At 37.4% G+C, this 23737-nt stretch overlaps 3 protein-coding genes across 3 annotated transcripts; all 3 read left to right on the forward strand.

Annotated features, from left to right (window-relative positions):
• Positions 1-1125: 1125 nt before the first annotated feature.
• Positions 1126-2784, forward strand: LOC120190845 (putative dihydroflavonol 4-reductase). Its single transcript, XM_039193884.1, has 5 exons — positions 1126-1480; positions 1570-1698; positions 1782-1946; positions 2031-2336; positions 2504-2784. Exons 1-5 carry the CDS (start codon positions 1202-1204, stop codon positions 2642-2644), a joined length of 1020 nt encoding a protein of 339 aa, XP_039049815.1. The 5' UTR covers positions 1126-1201; the 3' UTR covers positions 2645-2784.
• A 9813-nt stretch (positions 2785-12597) lies between these two features.
• On the forward strand, positions 12598-17654 carry LOC120190814 (probable protein phosphatase 2C 12). The gene is made up of 10 exons (XM_039193852.1): positions 12598-12940; positions 13318-13607; positions 13866-14037; positions 14637-14790; positions 14873-14936; positions 15397-15504; positions 16006-16131; positions 16498-16733; positions 16923-17125; positions 17235-17654. The coding sequence occupies exons 2-10, from the start codon at positions 13410-13412 to the stop codon at positions 17258-17260; spliced, it is 1287 nt and encodes a 428-aa protein (XP_039049783.1). The 5' UTR covers positions 12598-12940; positions 13318-13409; the 3' UTR covers positions 17261-17654.
• Positions 17655-19183: 1529 nt separating this feature from the next.
• On the forward strand, positions 19184-20568 carry LOC120190871 (BRI1 kinase inhibitor 1-like). Its single transcript, XM_039193914.1, has one exon. The coding sequence runs from the start codon at positions 19583-19585 to the stop codon at positions 20513-20515; it is 933 nt and encodes a 310-aa protein (XP_039049845.1). The 5' UTR covers positions 19184-19582; the 3' UTR covers positions 20516-20568.
• The last annotated feature ends 3169 nt before the right edge of the window (positions 20569-23737 follow it).

Raw genomic sequence — 23737 nt, forward strand, 5'->3', positions numbered from 1 at the left:
CCTAATCTATTAATTGACTAGTTTAGATCAAGTATTTCAGAGGTGATGGCGACCCTTTCAACTCAATTTACTCCATTCGCAAACACTAAGATTAAAATCCTTAACATTGTTTAAGGAATCTAGTAGCTCGTCCAACTAGACCAACCGTTATTAGTTAGATTAATATCTTATTTGTGTCATGTTTATTTTTTTATTTTTTCAAATTATAAAATTAAAATATGTTTATAAAGATATTATGTTTAAGAATCTAATTGTAAATTAATTTTAGATATTTTCCTTTTTTTAATAAAATTAATTGTTTTTATTTATGTCAAAAGAATATGTTTATAATGATTTTGTAAATCTTTTACCACTATTTTTAATTAAGAGTTAAAAGTATTAAAAAGAAGGGTAAAATATATTGTTCCTCATTTAATTATATTCTCTCTCCTATTTTATTCATTGTAACTTTTAATTTTTTTAATTTACTCACTGAATTTTCGAATTGCTCATGTTTTGATTACTTAGAATTAATTTTACTATTACTTATGTATGATGTGTCATTTTTTATTATTTAATTTAAAATAATTGAAAATATAAAATAAAAACATAAGGTGGCCGGACGCCACCGTCGGCCATTGTCTACCACCGTAAATGATGGTCATTCGGGCCCAAATTGCATGGGTCTTGTTAGTCCCGACCCTTGAGTCCTAATCTAGTGGTTGTTTCACTAGAAAATATCTCAAAACCGATTTTGATCTCCAATTTTGGACTTCAGAACAAGTTCTGGAAAAATAGAGGACGGATTCAGACTCAAGGTGTTGAGACGAACAAGACTCATGAAATTTGAGACTAAACGACCACCATCTATGGCAATCGACAGTGGTCGACAGAGTGTCTAACCACCTTCTATTTTTATTTTATATTTTCAATTATTTTATATTAAATAATAAAAAAATGACACATCATATAAAAATAATAATAAAATAATTCAAATTGATAAAAACATGAATAATTCGAAAGCTCAATGAATAAATTGAAAAAATTAAAAGTACAATGAATAAAATTGGAGAAAGAGTATAGTTCAATGAGTAATAGAGTAATTTACCTTAAAAATAAAATGGATCAACCCATGTTCTTTCAGGATCTTGATTCGTAAATCATCCCAGGTCATAATAGAAAAGGAAACAATTGTTGATATTTGATTTGAAGACAAGAAAATATGAAGATACTGGTAACTGGCGCATCGGGATATCTAGGAGGACGGCTGTGCCACGCTTTGGTGAAACGCGGCTACACCATCAGAGCCTTGGTCCGGCGAACCAGTGACCTCTCTGGACTTCCTTCATCTTCACCCACCAATGGCGCTTCTCTGGAACTTGCATACGGCGACGTCACCGACTACCCATCCCTTCTAGATGCCTGCTCTGGCTGCGACGTCATCTTCCACACCGCTGCACTCGTCGAACCCTGGCTTCCAGATCCTTCCAGATTCGTCTCTGTATGCTAAATCAAATTGCAGTTGCCCGCTTAGTAACTCCTTTTTTTACATATGTACTGACATGCTGCCATTAAACTGTTCAATGAAAGGTCAACGTTGGGGGTTTGAAGAACCTGTTGCAAGCAGCTAAGGAGACGAAGACAATTAAGAAGATCATATACACGTCGTCCTTCTTTGCTATCGGTCCTACCGATGGATATATCGCCGATGAGAATCAGGTAAAGAAATAAACAGCTAATCACCCAGATTATTCAACGAGGAAAATAATTTTGTTTCTGATTTTCTAAATTCTAATTGACAGACTCATCCGGAGAAATTCTTCTGCACGGAGTACGAGAAATCAAAAGCCGCCGCGGACAAGATTGCTTTGCAATCTATAGCTGAGGGGGTGCCAATTATTCCAGTATATCCCGGTGTAATTTATGGTCCTGGCAAGCTTACCACCGGCAATGTTGTTGCTCAATTAGTAAGAAATTTCTTTCAAATTTTGTATTTTTTTTGTAACTTTGTTAGTTCTATTAATTGATAAAATGAATGGTACTTTATTCAGATAATTGAACGATTTAATTGGCGATTACCTGGTTACATAGGGCGTGGAAATGATAGGTTTTCTTTCAGTCACGTGGATGATGTAGTGGAGGGTCATATTGCAGCCATGGAAAAGGGTCGACCTGGGGAAAGATATTTACTTACCGGAGAAAATGCATCATTCAGGCATGTTTTCGACATAGCTGCCATTATCACTGGAACTGCTACGCCTAAATTCAACATCCCTTTAGGATTGATTGAAGTTTATGGATGGATTTCTGTTCTTTTTGCTCGAATTACAGGAAAGCTTCCTCTCATTAGTCCCCCGGTATGATCTGCTCAATGGCTTCCATCCATTAATATATTAGAACATTTAAACCTGTTGAATTTTGTTATGTTGTTCCCTACAAACATCATAATGTTTTGTTTTGGCTCTTCATATTCTTAGCTTTGCGTAGCCATTTGACAAAGAACTCTGTTTTCTTTGTTGTGCAGACTGTGCATGTTTTAAGGCATCAATGGGCATATACTTGCGACAAGGCCAAGTTGGAGTTGGATTACACACCTAGAAGCTTGAAAGATGGACTAGAAGAAATGCTCCCCTGGTTGAAGAGCTTGGGAGTAATAAAATACTAAACTTGATCTCACTCACTGGGAAGGTGAGAAGTATTCGATTAAATGCGGAGTGGAACCCGTGTTGTTAGTCTTGTAGAACTTTCTGTTTGAAGCATTAGCTGGTAATGGCGATTATAAGAGCTGGTTCACTTCTTTCTTGATGCTTGTTGTAAATGTATGATGGCTAAGCTTATGGATTTGTCAAATAAAGTCGATGGTTCAATCTCTTGTTATTGGTGGGTTTTTGCTGGTTTGTCTATCAATATAATCCAATGGATTGTTTCCTCTATATTTCAGTAAAACGAAACAAAACAATAAATGACAGAACCACTATTATCACCAAGCCTTAAACATGCCTGAAGATCCACCCTTCTTGTTTGCCAAAGCCTGGGTTCGAGTATGTTAAGTAGTCGATAACCTTGGCCATAAAGGAAAAAGTAGATGACAACCATAGCTTAGAAGACATATACGCTAGAAAAATACGGAGAAGGAATATTAAAATTAAGCAGCTAAACCTGAGGTGTGTTTTTCTTTAGGTAAAGTTCACAAATGGTATCGGACTACAAAGTGGTGACTATTAAAAGTTACAAAGTGATATCTGAGTGTTGTTTTGTTGAGTCTCGCAACTATTAAAAATTATAAAATGGTCATCCAACTATTCAGTATGTTTTAAATCCGTCTTTTTTTATTAAAAGATTGATGACATACTGAGTTGGATGTTAACCTGTTAATTGAGATATGATAAAATATGATTTCAAAATCTTAAAAATTTATCATATTTCAATCAACATGTTAGTATCCAACTTAGATTGTTGTCAAATTCTAAACGGAAAATGACTAGTTTGGAATATACTAAATAGTCGAGTGACCATTTTGTAAATTTTTATAGTCAATGAACTCAACAAAGCAATATCCTATAATCGAGAGATTATTTTATAATTTTTAATAATTGAGGGAGAGATTTAACAAAGTATCATCTTATAATCGATAGACTATTTGTGTATTTTGCCCTTTTCTTTAAAGCTTTTGGGCTTTTAATTTTTCTTTAGAATATAATAACTAATAAATAATAAAGGAAAGACATGTGTATTGAATTCATTAAATAATTTTAGTTCAGGGATTGTTAGTGATTACAGAAGATTTAAAATCGAGTAATTATGTTTATAAAATATGTTTTCATTATCTAGAAGTTAATTTTTTAAATAAATATTATTTAATAATTACATATACTATTAAAAAAATATGTATGTATTTGACATTATTTCGCATTGAACGTAAACGTTAAACACTTGTTTAATTATAAATGGTATACGAGTTATCAATATTACATTGACTAGTCCTTTTCCTATGTGCAGGAGCTTTTATTAATGCTATGTTCGTTAATCGATAAAATATCAAAAATGGTTATCAAAGTAGAGTACATGTGTCAGTAGAATCTCGTCTTGATAATGACAACCATTTCGGAGTCCTTATCTAACTTGCAAAACGTGCAATTTGTAGTTTACTTGTTAGTCTTCAGACATTAAGGCCTATGTATTTGACATTATTTCGCATTGAACGTAAACGTTAAACACTTGTTTAATTATAAATGGTATACGAGTTATCAATATTACATTGACTAGTCCTTTTCCTATGTGCAGGAGCTTTTATTAATGCTATGTTCGTTAATCGATAAAATATCAAAAATGGTTATCAAAGTAGAGTACATGTGTCAGTAGAATCTCGTCTTGATAAAGACAACCATTTCGGAGTCCTTATCTAACTTGCAAAACGTGCAATTTGTAGTTTACTTGTTAGTCTTCAGACATTAAGGCCTACATCTTCTGGTCATGGACTTGTTAAGAACGAGACATTCACCTTGTCTCCCACTCTATTTTGACATTTCAAGTATCAGCGCATGGTTGCGTATTAGTAAACCTAGGAGATATTAGGAACTACTAACTCCATCAAGCTCTCTTTGTCATGCGCCTGAAATCGGGGTACTTGAAACTTCCATTTTAGATTTCCACTAAGCTTGTTTAGCAAGGGATATACGTACTGAGTCAAGATGGATAACGCTAAGATTGTGGTCTAACATTTTATGACAGACTAGTGATAGTTGTAGCTGAATTGTTATCTAAAGGCTTATAACACAAATCACCATTGAAATTGTGGAATTTTATAGAAATTAGCTTTTGAGCTTTTAAGGTTTGTCAAACCATGTGGAGGAGAAAAATTCTTGGCTTACTTAACTAGCTTCAAATTAATTATTAACTCAAGTTATCATTGGTGCGGCCCCTCACTTTGGATGTCGGTTCCTTTTCCACCCTGCTATGCATGTTAATGTCACAGACCACGAGCCCACAACCGAGGTTAACCCATGAAGAGCAGCCCAAGTGGTGTTTTGGACCTTCTAGAAGCCACAAAGACTTAGGTGGCATTTAAATTTGTATAGATAATGCCCACTTATTTTTGGTAGGTAGGATTTAATCTCGACCGTTAATGTAATTAGATCTTAGCCGTTCATTGAGGGAAGTTTTAGCTATAAATAGAGGCCTCCCCTCCTCATTTGTACTCACTCCTTCACTTTGAGAAATCATAAGAGCATTCTTCTCTCAAAGCTTTCTTATCTTCCTTCTTGTGCTAGTTCTTTTGTCTAGCTTCCGTCGAGGTTCTAAGCATCCTTGCTTGGGATATTTTTAGGCTTACTTAGCCGCAATCACTAAGAAGACGACTAAAGCCGCACATTTCGAGGCGTCGAAGTTCTAAGGGCGTGACAAGTGGTATCAGAGCCAATTTTACGAGAAATGGCACAATAAAACCAAGACGAGGTCCCGACAAGCGAAGTGACTCGCGTTACCGTACCAAAGAAGCGAGGGAACCCGAAAGATATGGTGGCCTCGTTCGAGCAAATGGTCGACAGGTTGGAAGACCGATATAATGAAGTCCAAGAGACTCAAGACTCGGTTGAATCTCGCTTGGAGAAGGTGGAGTCCGTGGAGGATGTACTCTGTGAAGGAACCCAAGCACTCATCAGCGAGTTAACGGAGAACGTAGACGAGCGTACCAGAGGCCTCGAGAACATGTACTTGGCCATGAGGGCCGAAATAATGCAGGAGGTAAAGGAGCTCAAGAGCGAGCTGCTTGTCTACAAGGCTGTCGTGTTGAATGGAGTGACTGGGGAGACGCAAGCACCAAGACCCAGGATCGACGTCCCTAAGCCAAAGGAGTACAAGGGGAGTCGAAATGCCCAAGATGTAGAGAATTTCATTTGGGGAATAGAATAATTCTTCCGTGGCATAGGTATCAGGGATGATACCACCAAGGTAAATGTTGCTTCTAATTATTTTAACGATGTTGCTATGTTATGGTGGCGTCGTAGGTGTTCTGAAAGTACGAATCCAATCGGAACGTGGGAAGAGTTCGTGGGAGAACTCAAGGAGTATTTCTATCCGAAACATGTTGTGCTCGAGGCTCGAGCAAAACTGAAACAATTGAGGCACGATCGTTCCATCTTGGAGTATGTCAAAAACTTTACTGAGATCAAGATGCAAATCCCAGACTTGGGCGAGTTAGAATGGTACTTTGCATTCATGGATGGACTACAACATTGGGCCAACATGGAGATCCAGAGGAGGGGAGTGACTGAACTCTCCAAGGCATTGGATGCAGCTGAGGCCATTTCCCCGTTTGAAGTAAAGAAGACTGACACTCTCCAATCCAAGCCGAAACCCAAAGGTAATAGTGGGGGAGAGAAGGCCAAAGGAAGCTTTCATAAGCCAACAGGAAATCATGGGAAGCCAAATGATCGACCCAAAAAGCTCTTCAATCCTTGGGAGAAAAAGGGTGAACTATCATGCTTCAGTTGTGGAGGAAATCATATGAAAAGAGATTGTCCTCAACTTGTGAAAGTTGTTTCCATCAAGGAGAATGATGGGGTGGAGAGTGAAACTCTCAAGCTTGGCTCCATCCTTAGCACCATGGAGGTCAAGAAGGGGCACAAGAAGAAGGGACTGATGTACGTAGACATCACCGTGGCAGGCCAAAAGATGAGTGTACTAGTGGACACCGGTGCCTCAGAGTTGTTCATGTCTGAACAAATTGCCAAGAGACTTGGCCTTCATGTGGAGAAGGCAAGTGGTTCCATCAAAACCGTGAACGCCGAAGAAGTTCCGATTGCGGGGGTCGCAAAAGGAATCGAGCTAACCGTTGGAGGTTGGTCCGGAAAGGAAGACATCAAGGTAATCCCTCTCGATGACTTCGACTTTGTTCTTGGGTTAAGTTTCTTGGACCGAATAAATGCTTTCCCAGTACATTTTGCTGATTGCTTGTGCATCTTGGATCCAAAGCAACAATGCATTGTTCCAGTAAGCCGAGGGCTCGGAGTATGGGCCAAAATTTTGTCCGTAATCCAATTCTCGAAGGCGGTGCGCAAGTAGGAACCGACTTTCTTACCTGCCTTGGTGTGTGACGAACCAACCATGACCAAAGAAGTTCCCGACATGGTAAGTCATGTCTTGGAAGAATTCAAAGATGTGATGCCTGCCGAGTTACCCAAAAAGTTACCTCCAAAGTGGGAGGTGGATCACAAGATTTAGCTTGTGGAGAATGCAAAGCCACCCTCTCGGGCCCCTTACCGAATGGCTCCGCCCGAGTTAGAGGAGATGCGCAGACAATTGAAGGATCTCCTCGATGCCGGATACATCCGATCATCCAAGTCCCTCTATGGTGCACCGGTGCTATTTCAAAAGAAGCACAATGGTTCTCTACAGATGTGCATAGATTACCGAGCTTTAAATAAGCTCACAGTAAAGAACAAGTATCACATTCCCCTCATTGCGGACTTATTCAATCAGCTTGGTGGTGCAAGGTGGTTCACCAAGCTAGATTTACGATCGGGCTATTACCAAGTCAGGATAGCCAAGGGAGATGAACCGAAGACAGCTTGTGTGACCAGGTATGGTTCTTACGAATACCTTGTGATGCCCTTTGGCCTCACGAATGCTCCGACCACCTTCTGCACATTGATGAACAAGGTACTACAACCCTTTCTAGATCATTTTATTGCAGTTTACCTTGACAATATTGTGGTGTATAGTAAGACCTTAGAGGAACACGTCGAGCACTTGAGAAGGGTGTTCTAAGTCTTACGAGAAAATGAGCTCTATGTTAAAGAGCAAAAGTGCGTGTTCGCCTAGAAGGAAGTGTCGTTCCTAGGCCATGTCGTTGGAGGAGGCAAGCTTCAGATGGACAAGGACAAGATTCGGGCAATTGACGAGTGGAAGCCACCAACCAAGGTGACCGAAATACGAGCATTTTTGGGATTAGCCAACTACTACCGACGGTTCGTTAAGGGCTATTCCAAGATTGCCATACCTTTGACCGAGCTACTAAAAAAAGACAAGGTGTGGGAATGGAGCACGAAATGCCAGGATGCTTTTGAAAAGCTGAAGGAGGCCTTGGTGAATGAGCCCGTGTTGGTGCTGCCAGATTACACCAAGCCTTTCGTAGTTTTCACCGATGCGTTCGATGTTTCCATTGGTGGAGTCATCATGCAAGAGGGGCATCCGGTTGCATAGGAGAGCCGGAAGCTCAATGAGACCGAGCGGAGGTACTCGGTTCATAAGAATGAGATGACAACAGTTGTACACTGCTTGCAGGCATGGCGACACTACTTGCTTGGGTCCAAATTCGTGGTGTTCACGACAATGTTGCCAATAGTTACTTCTTCACCCAAAAGAAGCTTTCTCCCAAGTAAGCTCGTTGGCAAGAATTTCTTGCCGAGTTCGACTTTTCCTTGGAATACAAGCCAGGGAAGGTGAACTCTGTTGTAGATGGTTTAAGCCGGAGGTATGCCATCGAAACTGTGGAATGTACTCTACTCGAAAGGATCAAAGAAGGATTACCCCATGATCATGTGGCCGAACGAATCATTGAAGGAGCCAAAGAGGGGCGAACCAGGGAGTTTTGGCTCGAAGGAGAATTGCTTTACCACCGAGGCCATCGTCTCTTTGTGCCTCGATACGGGAAATTACGAAAGGAGCTCATGAAGGAATGCCATGATTCCAAATGGGCTGGACACCCGAGAGTTGATCAGACTTTGGCCATACTCTCGGAGCAATACTATTGGCCGCACATGGCTGAAGATGTGCAAGCCTATGTGAAGAATTGTCTTGTGTGCCAGTAAGATAAAATCGAGGCAAAAAAACCGACGGGACTGCTACAACCATTGCCAACTCCTGAGCGCCCATGGGAGAGTATTTCCATGGATTTTATCATTGGTTTGCCTAAAATTGATGGACTTTCAAGTATAATGGTTGTGGTTGACAGGTTTTTGAAGTATGCGACGTTCATACCCGCGTCTAAGGTGTGTCCAGCTGTAGAGGCCGCTCGACTTTTCCTTAAGCACGTGGTGAAGTATTGGGGAATGCCGAAAACCATCATTAGTGGTCGAGACACGCAGTTCACAGGGAGGTTCTGGACGAAGTTGTTCAAACTGATGGGATCGAGCTTGAACTTTTTAACCGCAGTTCATCCACAAACCGATGGGCAAACTGAGCGAGTGAATGCTCTGTTAGAGATCTATCTGAGGCACTACGTGAGTGCCAACCAACGAGACTGTCCAAAGCTGTTGGATCTGGCCCAATTTTCCTACAACTTGCAACGGAGCAATGCAACAAACCAAAGTTCGTTCGAGATCGTGACCGGGCAACAACCGTTGACACCCAGCACAGTTGTTACCAAGTATGAAGGGCCCAATCCATCAGCATACAACGTTGCCAAGGAGTGGCACGAGCAACACGACTTAGCCCGAGCTTGTTTGCACAAGGCGGGAAAGCGGACCAAGAAGTGGGCAGACCGAAAACGAAGGGACGTGAACTTTGAAGTTGGCGACCTTGTCCTTGCAAAGTTGGCCAATGTTTTACGACATGCGGATGTGCACAAGGGGATTGTGCGAAGATACGAGGGTTCGTTTCGAGTCGTGAAGCGGGTAGGCACCATGGCCTACAAATTGGAGTTACCTCAAACCATCCGAGCGTATCCCGTTATCCATGTTAGCCTACTCAAGCAGCACCATTAAGATGCAGAGGATCCAGATCGAGGTAAGTCACACCGAGCGCCAGCCGGAGTTGCGGTCTCCTATGACAAGGAGATCCAAGATATACAGGCGTAGAGAGTTATTCAACGGCCAGGACACCGCCCAAGGCATGAGTACTTTGTCCTGTGGAAGGGACAACCTGATTGCGAAGGGAATTGGGAGCATGCCGAGGGACTTTGGCCATTCAAAACCCGATTAGACCAATTTCATGCCAGACGAGTGATGAGGGCGTCACCGGAACGAGTGGGGGAGAATGTCACATACCACGAGCCCACAACTGAGGTTAGCCCATGAAGAGCAGCCCAAGTGGTGTTTTGAACCTTCTAGTAGCCACTAAGACTTAAGTGGCATTTAAATTTGTATAGATAATGCCCACTTGTTTTTGGTAGGTAGGATTTAATCTCGACCGTTGATGTAATTAGATCTTAGCCGTTCATTGAGGGGAGATTTAGCTATAAATAGAGGCCTCCCCTCCTCATTTGTACTCACTCATTCACTTTGAGAAATCATAAGAGCATTATTCTCTCAAAGCTTTCTTATCTTCCTTCTTGTGCTAGTTCTCTTGTCTAGCTTCTGTCAAGGTTCTAAGCATCCTTGCTTGGGATATTTTCAGGCTTACTTAGCCGCAATCATTAAGAAGGCGACTAAGGCCGCACGTTCCGAGGTGTCGAAGTTCTAAGGGTGTGACATTAACAACAACATGCTCTATTTGTCTTGATCTTAGCCGACCCACTAAAGCTATTGTTAATCCAAAGCAATGTAATTGTTAGTATTTACCATTATAAATTGAATTATTATTATTTCCAAAATTAAGAAAAACACCACATTAAATCAAGACATACATGCAATTTTAAAAAATAATTTTTTAACTTATAAGAACGTACATTTACCCCAAACATAATTATTGGAACTCATGTTATTTAAAAAATAATAATTTTCACATTTATTAAATAAATTTAAATATTTTTATATATTTTAAAACATTTAACCATTAATATGATTTTATTAGTATATTTGATATAATTTGTTCGATCAATTGGTATTCAATCAATAATGAGATTGAACAGAAACGGAATTGACATTTCGTTTTGTGTGCTCGTTCATCCTGTTTTACCTTTTCCAAAGGTGCTGGAAAATTGATAGACTAACTTTTAGGGTAAATTATAAATTTATTCATTGAACTTTATTATCTCTTTTATTTCATTCATTGTACTTTTAATTTTTAAATTTAATCACTAAATTTTGATATTTCTCTTATTTTAGTCACTATCGTTAAATAATTAACGACGTTATGATATGACATATGACATCAAAATGATGTCATTTTGAAAAAAAAATCTAAATTTCTACCAAAACAATGTTGTTTTACACTTATATAAAAACTCAAATTTTCCTTCATTTCTTCTCCTCGTCTTATTTTTATTCATTCCATTTTCTCTCAATCTATTCAAATTCTAACCATCGTTCGTCGCGATCGACATTGTGCCGACCATCGTCGGTCGTCTTTAACAATGTGCAATAAGTCTCAAAAATTTCCACAAAACTCATTATGTCCTCTTGAACGCAAATTCGATGTTCATTTAACCTAAAAACCCCTTAAACTTCATAGATCTAGCATTGAATGCTTTGATTTTTTATTCTTTGGTCTTTGTCTTTCGTCGTTAAACTGACGTTTTCACTCATCTTTTATTCATACATCGTTCTCTTACTCTTTATTCCCAGCTTTTTCTTATTTTGCTTACTACGTTTTTGCTTTGCTCTGCTATGAGAGCCAAGCTCTCATCGATGGCGGATCAAACGACTATCTCCCCAATTATTCTATTGAAAGACAAGCTCGACATCATGAAGATGGTGTTTACATAGGGTGCTTTCCGATGGCAAGAAACAATGGCAATAGAGGCCTCGATTGAAGATAGACGATGACAGTGTGAGAGTGAGACGGCAGGAGTGGAAGGGTGGGGTGGGGTTGTAATTTAGGATTAGGGTTTAGAGGTAAAATTTAAGAATTTTATTTTATTTTTTAAATATTACATGTCATAATTAAATATTAATAAAATTACATATCATCACTATATTCTAATAAAATAAGTCACGTCATCGAGCTGTCAGTAAGAAAACATATGAGTGAAAAGAAAATAATATGTAAAGTTTAGTGATTAAATTGAAAAAATTAAAACTACAATAAATGAAATAAGAGAGAGTAAAATTTAATAGGTAATTTTGTAATTTATCCTAACTTTTATTAATAATAAATATTGTTTCAAAAGAATATTATTTAAAATTCGTAAAGTTAATTACAAATATATTTTATTTGATTAGAAGAGTTTTATAAACTAGCATGATATTCTTGAAAAAATAATGATACTTATTTTTTTTTATTAATATAGAATAAGTAAAATATAGTATATGTTCTAAGATGTCTATTAACTATTTACTATTAGATGCTCATACCCTCAATATTCATGATGCTCCAAAATCTCAAATAATACCAATAATTCTATTACCATTGAAATCACGTGACTCATATTTAAATAATTAATTATTAAATAAAACGCATCAATATTATCTCATTAGTCAAATGTTGTAACGTCTTTTTCGTGACAATCACATTCTCAACGAGAAAAAAAGTTATAAAAATAACCTCAATGGATTAATTAAAAAATAACATTAAGAATAAAACGTTAGCTTATTTGACTAGTAAATATTTTAATTTAATAAAAATAAAATAACATTTGACATGGAAAAAAAGAAAATGGGTAAACGCGTGGCCCACGAATATATCTCTGTGTGGGCTAAAGTTGAGAAAAGTTCCTTTCGTTATATCTTTTGATTCTTATTCACCCTTGATCGGACGGTTCAAAAATACTACCACAGCTCCAGCTCGTGGTTAGGAGCATAAAATTAACAAAACACAAACGCCTTAAAAACGGCGCCGTTTCCGCCACGTCAGATATAAAAAAAAATGGAGGCAAAATCAAGAAGAGGGTCCGCTTTATTTCCGCAGTGTTAAAGGGGACGTTGTTAATTTCTTTTTCTTTCTGTTTTAATTTCTCTCTCTCAATAGTTCGTTTTTCCCAATCGAGAAAGAACGAAAACTTTACAGGATGCCGGGATCCGCGTTACTCGATCGCAGCGACTAGTTCAATTCGCCGCGTCGTCGACTTTTCATTCTCTTCGCGCGTAATCTCTGCTATCAACGGATTTCTCTTCATCCTCCTTCCTTTCTCTTTCTTCACGCTGTATTTTCCCTTCTTTTTTTCATTTTGAGATATATATTTTATGCATTTCTCTTTACGGATTGAGATTCGTTTTTTTATGTTACGGTTCACTGTTATTTGAATATTTTTAACGTGTTATTGCCATTGACTCTGATTCTTTTATATATAAATATATATTTTCCATTTTGTTTCTATTTCGGTTTTGATGTAAAATCTGATCGTTTAAATTTAATGTTAGTTATATCTTCTAATGTTTTGTCGAAGCTCTCGATTTTCACCCCAGCCGTTGCCGTTTGTACATCTAAAAGTTGTTCATTGATCGATTCAATTCTTTATTTTGATTCCTTGGCGATGAGATTTGGTCGTTGAAGCTTTCGTTGATGTTTTTTTTTCTCCAGGAGTTGTTATTGGAATTGATGGAGAATTAGAGGCATTGCTTTAGGAGGAGTTTTCGCTACTGGTGTGTATTGGATTTGGAAAGTTTAGAACAATGTCCTCGAAAGGCGAACATCAAACGGTGCCTTTGTCGGTTCTACTAAAACGAGAATCAGAAAGCGAAAAGATTGAAGATCCAGAGATTTTACATGGACAAGCGAGCCAGAGCAAGAAAGGCGAAGACTTTACGTTGCTTAAAACAGAATGCCAAAGAGCAATGGGTGATGGTGTTGCCACATTCTCAGTGTTTGGGGTATGAATTTTCTGTCTCGCATACTTACTATACAAGTGCTAACCACATTCAAAATGCTCAAGCAAAATCACCTAACTTAAAACTTTGAGTTTACATCAGTAGAATATAAATGTATAAAAGCTTTTGTCTGTTAGGTGTATTGGTATTATTATCTGTACAATTTGTTTGGTTTTGTGCAAATATACTTGTCCATGATCTATTTGCTTTTGGAAATCCTTTTTATAGGTTGGCTTACTAAACCATTTTCCTCTTTTATAGCTCTTTGATGGACACAACGGGTCTGCTGCTGCTATTTTCACTAAGGAGAATCTCCTAAACAATGTCCTAAGTGCTATTCCTGCTAATCTTAATAGAGAAGAGTGGGTTGCTGCACTGCCGAGGGCTCTGGTTGCAGGCTTTGTCAAAACAGATAAAGATTTTCAAGAGAGAGGTATGTGTTTATTTATGTGTGTAAACATATATGAGTATATGTTTTATAGGATAACCTTTGGACCAAAAAGGAGTATTTTCCTAGATAAAAATTTGATTTTATTAGATTTTTACACTTACTTCAGGAGTGGATGATGCTATCATGTAAATTGCATCTGATTGTATCCTATTTCACCACTAACTTTTTAATTTTCTCCGTCAATTTATTTTTTGTGCTGTCTCTTACTTTTATGTGGGGTGACTGTTTGTGATTGTGTATTCTACACTGGAACTGTTTGCTTTCTCTTGTATGACAAAAGGCAGAAAACATATTTATAGATAATTATTTATAGAGCAGCTTGTCCTATATTTTTATTATCTTATTGCAGAAGATCTTTAATTTATGACTATCTCCCCTCTATTTATTTAGAATGATTATTCTTAAGCATATAATTCTATGGGTTTTGCTTTAACCCATTAAGTGGGAATTGAGAAGCAGGCGAGACATATTGTCAAGTAGGTATTTTTTATTTAATTCGAAAAATTTGGGGTAATAACTTCTTGTTGCGTTGTCTTCGTCGTGTTTAGTAATTTGTATACATGTTATGTTTTTCGTTCCAGCAAAAACTTCGGGAACTACTGTAACATTTGTGATAATAGAAGGATGGGTTGTAACAGTTGCATCCGTTGGTGATTCCCGTTGTATACTTGGATCGGCAGAAGGTGACATATATTACTTGTCAGCTGATCATAGGCTTGAATGCAATGTAGAGGAGTAAGTTATTAACATCTTGTTTATTGTATTTTAAGAGTTTCCCTAAATATTGGTATCTTACTTTTTGCTTTCATCTTTTTAGGAGGGAGCGAATTACAGCAAGTGGTGGTGAGGTTGGGCGGTTAAATACAGGTGGTGGTGTACAGGTATATCCTCTCCCATTACAATTATGCGTCTTGTTTTTTATTGCTTTGACAAAAACTCTCTAGATTCGTAGCCATTTCTTTCCATTAGTGAAACTGTGAAATTTGATGCTCTCGAGATATATTCAGGTGAACGGATGTGCTAACACAATACTTGGAATAGAAGCTAGTTATAGTTTACACGACTCTATAGAAAAAGTGTTCCAAGAAGAACTTATAAGATAACTGATGTGAAACAGAGAGGACTCCTCTGTAAAACTAACTAACAATAGCTGTAGCATTTGTAATTGGAAGCATCTTTTTCTGTATCCATCTTGTTTCAGTTCAGATATAAAAACATGGTATTGATATGCTGAGATAAATTAGTTCTTTATAGAGAATTTCTGTATCTGCAGTGAAGGATAGAACCATATTTGATTAATTGTACGTATCAAAGTGGGTGACTGGTAACACTATTTTGTAGATTGGTCCTTTGAGATGTTGGCCTGGAGGCTTGTGTCTTTCACGTTCTATTGGCGACATGGATGTCGGGGAGTACATTGTTCCTGTTCCATATGTAAAGCAAGTAAAGGTTCGTCTTTCATATTCTAACTGCATTCTGTTTGATGTCTGTTGTTAACTTGTATTCGTATCTTTATTTAAATTCTGTGCTTAACAAGTGTTTTCTGTAAAACTTGGGACTGATATCTTTTCTGAATTCATGATAGCTGAAGGATATTGTTTGTTAGACCATTAATTTCGTATCCACATGTGTCCTATACTCGCACATTGCTATTTTTCAAAGAAATATAAACTTCCTTGAACTTGGGACCAATATCTTTTCTGAATTCATGCTTGCTGAATGACATAGTTGCGCCATTAAATTCCTATCTTCACGTGTCTTATACTTGCACATCAAATTGCTTTAGCCTTGGGTTTTTCCTTTTTTAATTTTTATCCTAACCAGTCCTTTGGAAAGGTGCTTGTTGTTTGACCAAGCAAGCTCCACCCCTCCCCCTGAAATTAGAAAACCTTTTCTTTAATTGTTATTCTTATTAATAGTTTATTTGACCTACTGGTTTATTTTCTTCAGTTGTCTACGGCTGGTGGTAGGCTAATTATCTCTAGTGATGGTGTTTGGGATGTGTTATCGGCTGAAGTAGCTCTTGAATGTTGTCGTGGAATGCCACCAGATGCTGCAGCTGCACAGATTGTGAAAGTATACTCCCAAATTACTTTTGTTCTAACACTTGACTTGTCCAAGGGCTATGCTTCACATGCACCTTGGTAAACCTGACCTGATTTAGACTGGGCACTTGACAAGTATTTTTTAATAAATATTTTTATTTAACTTTTATTGCAAATATATTTTAAAAATAAATTATTAAAATCTTAGAGGTCTGACAGGTTGGGTGCGACTCGTGCAAGGATTTTGTCCATTCGAGTCAAGCCCATGGACACATCTAATCTATACTATGCTCTTCAAATGTTGCTACTAGGAGGACAATACCCTTCTGGTTTTGCAATATGTTAGTATCAGTCTTGTTTCTATATGATTTCTGACTCCTTGGTCTCCACTGAGCAGGAAGCTGTACAGGCAAAGGGTCTTCGAGATGATACAACCTGCATTGTTGTTGATATCTTACCGCTAGAGAAGCCACCTCCTCCTTTGCCACCCCCAAAGAAGGCAGTAAAAGGTAAGTTGAAGGCCATGTTTCGCAAGAAGCCTTCTGAATCATCTTCTCATTCTGATAAAGAATACATGGAGCCAGACGCTGTGGAGGAACTATTTGAGGAGGGATCTGCTATGCTTTCAGAAAGGTTTGTGCATATGATAATTCTCTACTTGTTGATATGAAATTTGTTCTTCGTGTGTCTGATCAATCATCATGACTATAAACTTCTTTCTTTTCTACCCATTGTGGTGAATATAGGTTGCTATGAATGAGTGTATTAATTATTAAGTACACTGTAGTATTATCTTATTTGGAGCCCTTCTGTTGGATGCAGGTTTGATACAAAATATCCAGTGTGCAACATGTTTAAGCTGTTCATTTGCGCTGTCTGTCAATTAGAGATGAAACCTGGAGAGGGTGTTTCAATTCATGCTGGCAGATCTAATTCAGTAAAGTTACGTCCCTGGGATGGTCCTTTCCTTTGCACTAGTTGCCAGGAGAAGAAAGAAGCCATGGAAGGGAAAAGACCATCAGGAAGTAAGGCTGAAACTCTCATATTCCTCTCGTTGTTCCTTGCAAATTTATGTAACTAAAAGATCCTTGAAGTTTTTTTTTTTTAATTCTTTCTTGCTTTCCCTGTTTTCAGATAGACATGATAGTGACAGTGATTAGCTAGAGCTCCCAACTATTGCCAGCTTTTTATGGGACTAACAATTGTTTTGGAGGTGGGCGTAAATGGGAAGATATTATAATCACATACTATAGTTTCCCTTCAATTTCTTATTGGGGGTCATGGAGCTTTCTGGTCCACTTGCAACTGAGGATTCATTTAGATCTATACTCCAGTTCAGATCAGAGTTCAAATATGTGTATAGATTTCTGTTTTTTATGCTGAAGTTTTCATAGCTCCGGCAGCGCGTAGTGGCATGTCTCAGAGGTAATTCTTTTTTTTCATGTGTTCATCCCATTGTATAACAGTCGCTCCAATTCATAAAACTAACACTAAATGATAATGTACTTGAAAGTGTAATGCTTATAATATATAGGGAATTTGTTGAGTACTCGAAACACTTTTGTCAGAAGCAATTATATTATTTCTTAATCAATTCAATGCATTATTTATTAATTTGAATATATTATTTTTCACTGTTTTAAGAACTTTATTTTAATTAGCTGTGGTTGATTAAACGTTTAGCTAGAAGTACACGCATGCTTAATTTATTTGTATATCGGCTTGATATTTTATGACAAGGATGGTACAACTTGTAGCTGGAACTTGCTGTGTGTGAGGATAGATATGTTGAACACCGGAATGAGATTGCGTGTTCGTGTGTTACAGTTGGAGCCAGCTTTGCTGTAGGGACGAGTAGAAAAACGCTTTGCTGTGGAGGGTGTTTGCCTCTAATCAACATACATGTGAAACTCGCTTTCAAGTTCTCGAATAGGGCAAGTGGCCAATTTCTCTAGCACTAGGGTTTAGGAGATTTTTTTTAAAGTTATTATATGTAGAGAGAAGGTAGAGAGTGGGGGATTGATGGTTTTCTTGTCCTCGGTCAACTAAGGTAGAGAGTGGGTGAAGGCAAAAGCAGAAAAAGAACCGACCCAAGGAATAATGATAAAAGATCTTAATTATATGGGTTTTGTTCTCCCCCTTCAATCTTATCTTTGGATAGTGAGAATGAGATTATTTCGAGTGGCGAAGATGAGCCTGTCAGGCATCCAAAATAATGCCTCCATGATTGAGATGTTGACCTCTTAAGCAAATGAACAAAAATTCCCCCATGGGCTGCTGGTTTTGGAAGGAACCATCTTTGTACACATGCGTGTGGGTCTACAACCATCTCACCTAACTGTGTTAGTCTCTGCTTAATCGGACGATACAAACTTGCTGTGACGAGATCATGTGCAGGTGGCTCTTCTTCTTAAATTGACCGATGAATACAAAACTTTGCCCTAAACCTCTGCTTGCAATTTGCTTGTCACAGCTTGTTAGTTCATGATCTACCATTAATGGCTCGGTGGACATCTCCGCCTCAACAATTAAAACCATTCGCATTTGTACGGATTTATTCTTAAAAGTTAAAACAATGGAATTCAATTTTCAACTGCAAGATTTGGGTTAACCCAAAGTAATAATGGTAAAAAAAATCCAAATCAGCTTTATAAATTTTGAAAGCGGCATGTCAAATCGGGTCCATTCGAAGAGAACTTTTGGTATAAATGCAAATGAATCTGATTAAGAACAAGAGAAAAGAAGAAGGTGCCTACTGAAGTTGAACCAGTATTGAACTCCAGGGGCAAGAAATGAGGCCTCAGCTAATACCTCTCAATGATATCATTTCCACGTCAAGATGACAGGTGAGCATTGTTGAAAACTCGTTTTACACACAGACAATATATACCTAACCCTACTATTTTTCTCCTCATGTTTAACTTGCGTGCAAAAAGAGAGGATAGGTTATTCCCAGTAAAAGATAAAAGGATAACAGTGTTTTTGTTATTATATTCCAATCCCAGCTTTCTAAGATTCCTCTTGAAATGAACGCACATCTTTCTGTGTGTACACTGTGTAGTGTATCTCAACATGATTAACTTTTTTTTGCCCTCCTCCGTCGTATTCACGGAACAACTCACATATGGAGAATAAAACTTTTTGCTTTGCCATTCCATCAGCCTGTTGTGGGCAAATTTGGATGTTTGTGATCTAAATTTCTTTGTATCAGTTGTTGGATTTGACAAGGACCCACCAACCCTTTTCTATGCTTAATATGCTAAATATTTCAATCTCACCTCATCTTCAACACCCTTCTTTCTATCTATTGAATAATGCATAAAAGTAACCAAAATATGTCCCATTTACAAACACACTCTCTCTCTCCTCATTGCCTCCTAATCTCCTTATTCCACACCCTCTCTCCCACTCTCATCAGGGAAAACAATTCATTTTATTTCAGATACTGAATCAGATATTGTGGAGTTTGCTTAATTAGAATCATGAATGGTTATCAGCAGCAAAAAACTAGGGAGGAAGTTGCAGAAATAAAGCAAGAAGAAGGGTCAGCAGATAAGCAATGCCCAGCTTCACCTCCTTCAGCATCTTCATCCCCTTCTCATGAATTCTCCTTCACAGTCGTCTCTCTCCATTCTTCCTCCAACGCTGTCCCTGGTAAAACCAAAACCCCACCTTCAATGGCTATCGATTTGTCACCAGCAGATGACATTTTCTTTCATGGTCATTTGCTCCCTCTCCACCTCCTTTCTCAGCTCCCCGTGTCTCCACGTTTCTCTACGAATTCATTGGATGGATGCAACGTTCCCGTGAGAGAGTTATTGGATGATCCGAAACCTGATAAACTCAGCAGCACCAATTGTAGAAGCAAAAGTGACAGCAATATCAGAAGCAGCAACAAGAACCATGGGAATGGAAAAGTTGGTAACTTTAATCAAAGCCACGACGTTGAAGCCAAAGGAAGGCCGAAGTCCAAGTCTTTCTCCTTACCCCGTTTAACAAGGTGGCACCACCACAAAGGGCGTGGCGTTAGAGAAACAGAAGAAAAAGAGAAGCACAAGACAAAGATGAGATTCGACTTGAGACATGTTTTGAAGAGGTACGTGAGGCTGGTTCGGCCGTTGTTATTCTTCAGAGGAAGGAGAGAGAACCGCCATCTCCATAGGCAATCTCACTCATTTTCAGGCAATTTAAGTTCGAGAAACAAAGACAAGGAGTTGAGAGCAAGGAGAGGAGATTACTGTTCAGCGCCGGCTTCGATGAGGACATCGCCCACGAACAGTGGTCTTCTTGTTGCAACCACGGGCTACTCTTCTTCATCCAGTGGCAGCACCATGGAAGAGTTACAGGCTGCAATTCAAGCTGCCATTGCTCATTGCAAGAATTCCATTAAAGGGGAAGACAAATTTAACTGCTAGGCTAGTTTCAGTTTTGTTCTTTTCATATTTATTAACCTCTATAGATTATTTTTCCTTTTCTTTTTTACTGCGTATATATAGTTCATATTTTCCTGTGTATAAAATGGCACATATTATAAAGGAGTACGCAATTAGTTTGAAGATAAAAGGGATGATTGCTTTGATAAATTTCAACATCTTAAACTGAAAACTGATACTTTCATTTCCTTACGTTATTAGTTGGTTGCATTAAATTAATAGTTAAATTTATTAAATTTCAGAATGTCAAATATGAGAAGGCATTTATGATGTATTTTGAATATTCTTAATATTGTTTAGTAGAGCATTTAATATTTCATACTCCCTGGCCCTTGATGAAGTCTAACAGTGTGATTATTGGTATCCTCTGCTTGTTCCTACTGAAATACTAAATCATGGTTGACCTCTGCATTTTCAGTAAAAAGAGCAACCCATCATCATCATCAAGCCCGCCCTTTTTTTCTCAACTGTTCATTTTTTTTGAAATTTTTCTTATTTAGAATTTTCCCACGAATCAAACACTAAATTTCCCATCATCACGACAAAGCTACATAATCTATAAAGGCAGAAGATCTTCCAGCCTCTAGATACTACTTTTTGAAGTCTGCGTGCATGAGTTTATGTACACATGCATTCATTGCTAAAACAAGTTAAAACTAATATTTTATTGGCTGAGATTTTAGGGTATGGGATGATTATTTCTGAAATCATGGAATTGACCATCTGGGAATTCCCTTTTCTCAAACAGCATGACATTAAAGAAGCTCCACAAAAAGGTGATGCCTGCAGGGCTCAAGAAAAAAAAAACCCCCATGATTTGAATTTTAAGGCACATCCAGCATGTGAAAATAATATGCATTTTTCTGTTCTGCAGGGCACAAACAATGAAAACAAATAAGAGCAAAGGAGCTCCTCTTTGAGTGGTATACTTTTCCCATCAATTATAAGTGAAGGGAAAGAGACACAGAGAGATTGTTGTGGTCATACACTCACATGATGTGTCCGCTTCATTGGACCAACAGGAAAATTCCATACCTTAGAAGATATTGTAAAAGAAAATGTTAAGAGAAGATTTCATGGAAGATTTTTCATTTCACTAACAAATCATTATTCTTGGTCGTTTCCCTCTTTTATTCTTGTACTAAAATATTTCTAAAGATCAAAAACAAGTTTTGTCATTGTGTTTGTGTTTTCTTAAAAAAAACTTCAACTTTTTAACATATAGCAGTTGGAACAAAGTTCCAAAAACAATCTGGTATCCTCTTCATGTCCCGAAGCATAGCATAATGTAACATCACAAACTGCGGGTTAATGACTAAATTGTAAAAATTCAGAATTTGTTGATTAAAGTGGAAAAGTTGAAAAGTTTAATGATTTATTTGAAAGTATTTCATGAAGGGTTGTTAGTAATTATTGAAAGAATCAAAGGGCAAATAGGTCATTGGACAACAAGAAAAATAATTAAATAAAATTTAGTGGGTATTATAATACCCATGTGATGCATGTGTGAAGAGATAAGTCTCCAAACTTATCTTCTTCATCTTCTTCTTATCTCCAACGTGCCAAGCTAGAGCAAAGGTGAGTTTTATATGTTGTTGATTATTTGTTAATTTTAAGAGTATGTTTTGATCATTAGATGATAACTAAGCTTAAGGAAAGCTTAAGTTATCTTAAAATCAAAAGATAAAGGAGTTAGGAAATATTAAAGATTTGGAGTTCTTGAGTGAAATCTTGAAATAGAGCTTATGATAAGAATCAAAAGTTGGATTTAACTTGTCATCTATGAGAATAATAAGTTATAAGTGTTAGAATTAAGTTTGGATAACATGGAAAATTTGGTATGATTCTTAGCTTTAAGAATTTGGATGAGATATGAGAGATAATAAGGTATTCAAATGATAAAAGTTAGTTAAAATGGTTGTAGTTGAGTTTAGGGGTATACAAGAATTTTTATATGAGGAAATTTAATGAAAAGTTGTGGAATTTTCAGATGAAATAATCTATTATGGGCTGGTGCATCGATGCACTATGAGTGTGTACCAATGCACCAAGATAAATTTTGAAGGTGCATCGATGCATTAAAGGGTGCATCGATGCATGGGAATTTCGAACCTAATTTGTGTATTGATGCATCCATAGTGCATCGGTACACCCCTAAAGGAAAGCTGATTTTTGGGTTCATTAAATTAGCTCAAGTTATTAGTATCGAATTATAAGGTTTAGGCTTCTTATAATCGTCTTGAAAATTATATTTATGTAGATATTGAGCCTAAACAAGTTCCAGAACATGTGACAAGTAAGATCGATCGAGGAAAAGGCAAAGAGATATATAGGCGAGTGTATACTATAAGTATGGTACAGTGGAATAAGACTTGTGATAAGTCTAATTCCTATGTTGATTTTCAGAGTACAATAGTTATGAACATGCATACATGATAATTATTATGATACATGCATAAAGTATATACGTTCATATGATTTGATAAATGATATTTGTGAAAAGATCCAAATGCATATGTGATATGATAAATGACATGAGCTATGTGATCATAAGAGAAATGACATGAATACATGAACATATGAAATATAAGAATATTGCCCATGGTATACGATATGAGAGCTATAGGTATAGTTGGCATGCCAAGAGTTGAGGGTTCTACGTGGTCCTTTGGGACGTATATGTATCCTTTGAAACATTTACAGGGTCTTTTGAGACATATTTGATCCATTGGAATATGTATATGGTTCTTAAGGAGTGGTTCTTCAGAACAAATACAGTACATAGGTCCTTCGGGACGAAATTTCATAGCCCCTAGTGGGACCCCATACGAGCTGTGATGACAACAATAGTGCACAACCTCAATGTACTCGAATACCTTGAGTTCTAAAAAATGTACATGGGCCTATACAAGGTTATCAAAGGTAAATGCTTTATTATAGTTATAGGTTACCATATTATTATTGTTTATATTGAATTGCATATGATATGATTGCATGTTCATATTCATATGAAATGTATTATTATTATATTTATATGTCTCACTAAGTCTATGATTTAGCGTGTAAGCGATTTACACGTAGGTACTGAGAAGCAGGAAGATCGAAGCTAAGCTTAGCAGAACAACATTACTCTACTTGAAGGTCAAATCAGAAGTAGATTAAATAGTATGTCTTATTATGTGAAAATAGGTTGACATGTAAACA

Source organism: Hibiscus syriacus, unplaced genomic scaffold (genome assembly GCF_006381635.1).
Source record: "Hibiscus syriacus cultivar Baekdansim isolate YM2019G1 unplaced genomic scaffold, ASM638163v2 tig00116964_pilon, whole genome shotgun sequence".
NCBI classification, from domain to species: Eukaryota; Viridiplantae; Streptophyta; class Magnoliopsida; order Malvales; family Malvaceae; genus Hibiscus; species Hibiscus syriacus.